This window comes from Crocuta crocuta, unplaced genomic scaffold (assembly GCF_008692635.1).
Source record: "Crocuta crocuta isolate KB4526 unplaced genomic scaffold, BGI_CrCroc_1.0 scaffold299, whole genome shotgun sequence".
In the NCBI taxonomy this organism is placed as follows: Eukaryota; Metazoa; Chordata; class Mammalia; order Carnivora; family Hyaenidae; genus Crocuta; species Crocuta crocuta.
Genome location: NW_027532747.1, coordinates 2,587,260 through 2,588,380, shown reverse-complemented (window position 1 = coordinate 2,588,380; position 1,121 = coordinate 2,587,260). Strand labels below are relative to the sequence as shown.

The following is a 1,121-nucleotide window of genomic DNA, read 5'->3' as shown; positions in this document are numbered from 1 at the left end:
CTCGGTTGCAGGTAGAACGGAGAAATGGGGGGCGGGGGGGGAGAGGAGGGGAGGGAGGCTTTAAAAGATGAGACGAATGCAAAGCCTGGCGGGCACAGGGAGGAGTGTCTATGAAAGTGAGAAATAGGTGAAGACGGTGGTCAAGGAAAACACTGATTGGCTGGAGAGCGAAGAAAGGGAAGCTCAGAAGGAAATTCTAGAAAGCCACAAGGAGCCGAGCGACNGCCATGGCCTCGGGCGACACCCTCTACATCGCCACGGACGGCTCGGAGATGCCGGCCGAGATCGTGGAGCTGCACGAGATTGAGGTGGAGACCATCCCGGTGGAGACCATCGAGACCACGGTGGTGGGCGAGGAGGAAGAGGACGACGACGACGACGAGGACGGCGGCGGCGGCGACCACGGCGGCGGGGGCGGCCACGGGCACNCGCCCATGATCGCGCTGCAGCCGCTCGTCACCGACGACCCGACCCAGGTGCACCACCACCAGGAGGTGATTCTGGTGCAGACGCGCGAGGAGGTGGTGGGCGGCGACGACTCGGACGGGCTGCGCGCCGAGGACGGCTTCGAGGACCAGATCCTCATCCCGGTGCCCGCGCCGGCCGGCGGCGACGACGACTACATCGAGCAGACGCTGGTCNTCAGCGGCGGGGCCGGGGCGGCGGGCGGCGCGGACGCGGGCAACAAGAAGTGGGAGCAGAAGCAGGTGCAGATCAAGACCCTGGAGGGCGAGTTCTCGGTCACCATGTGGTCCTCAGGTGAGCGCCGGCGCGCGCCGGCCCCCGGGATGTTTTTGTTTTGAAGGGAAGCCATGTTTTATGTGTGTGATGGGCGCCGNGTCAGGGCGAGGGTCCGCGAGGTTTTGTGGATTGCTCTTAACCCTTTGCGTTTGGGGACGTTTCAGTTGGTCAGGTGTTCGGCGCGTTGCAGATGGGTCTGTTATCTACGCAACTGGGGACGTTTGTCACTAAAGTCGAGTCCTTTAAGTCTCTGCTCGATTTTTAGTTGCTAGAAGGCCATCTACCTACTTCCCTCGTGAAGAGGAAGCTTCTGCAGAGTCAGAGAAAATATCTAGGGCAACAGGGGCTTATTACCTGCGTGTTGAAGTCTTTTTCTTTCT

General features: G+C 61.3%; 1 protein-coding gene across 1 annotated transcript in view; it reads left to right on the top strand.

The window, feature by feature from the left end:
- The first annotated feature begins 227 nt into the window (after positions 1-227).
- Positions 228-1,121, top strand: part of YY1 (YY1 transcription factor) — a 28,755-nt gene continuing 27,861 nt past the window's right edge. The window contains exon 1 of the mRNA XM_077780909.1: positions 228-759. Within this exon, the coding sequence (XP_077637035.1) occupies positions 228-759 (532 nt within the window). The remainder of the gene's footprint in view (positions 760-1,121) is intronic.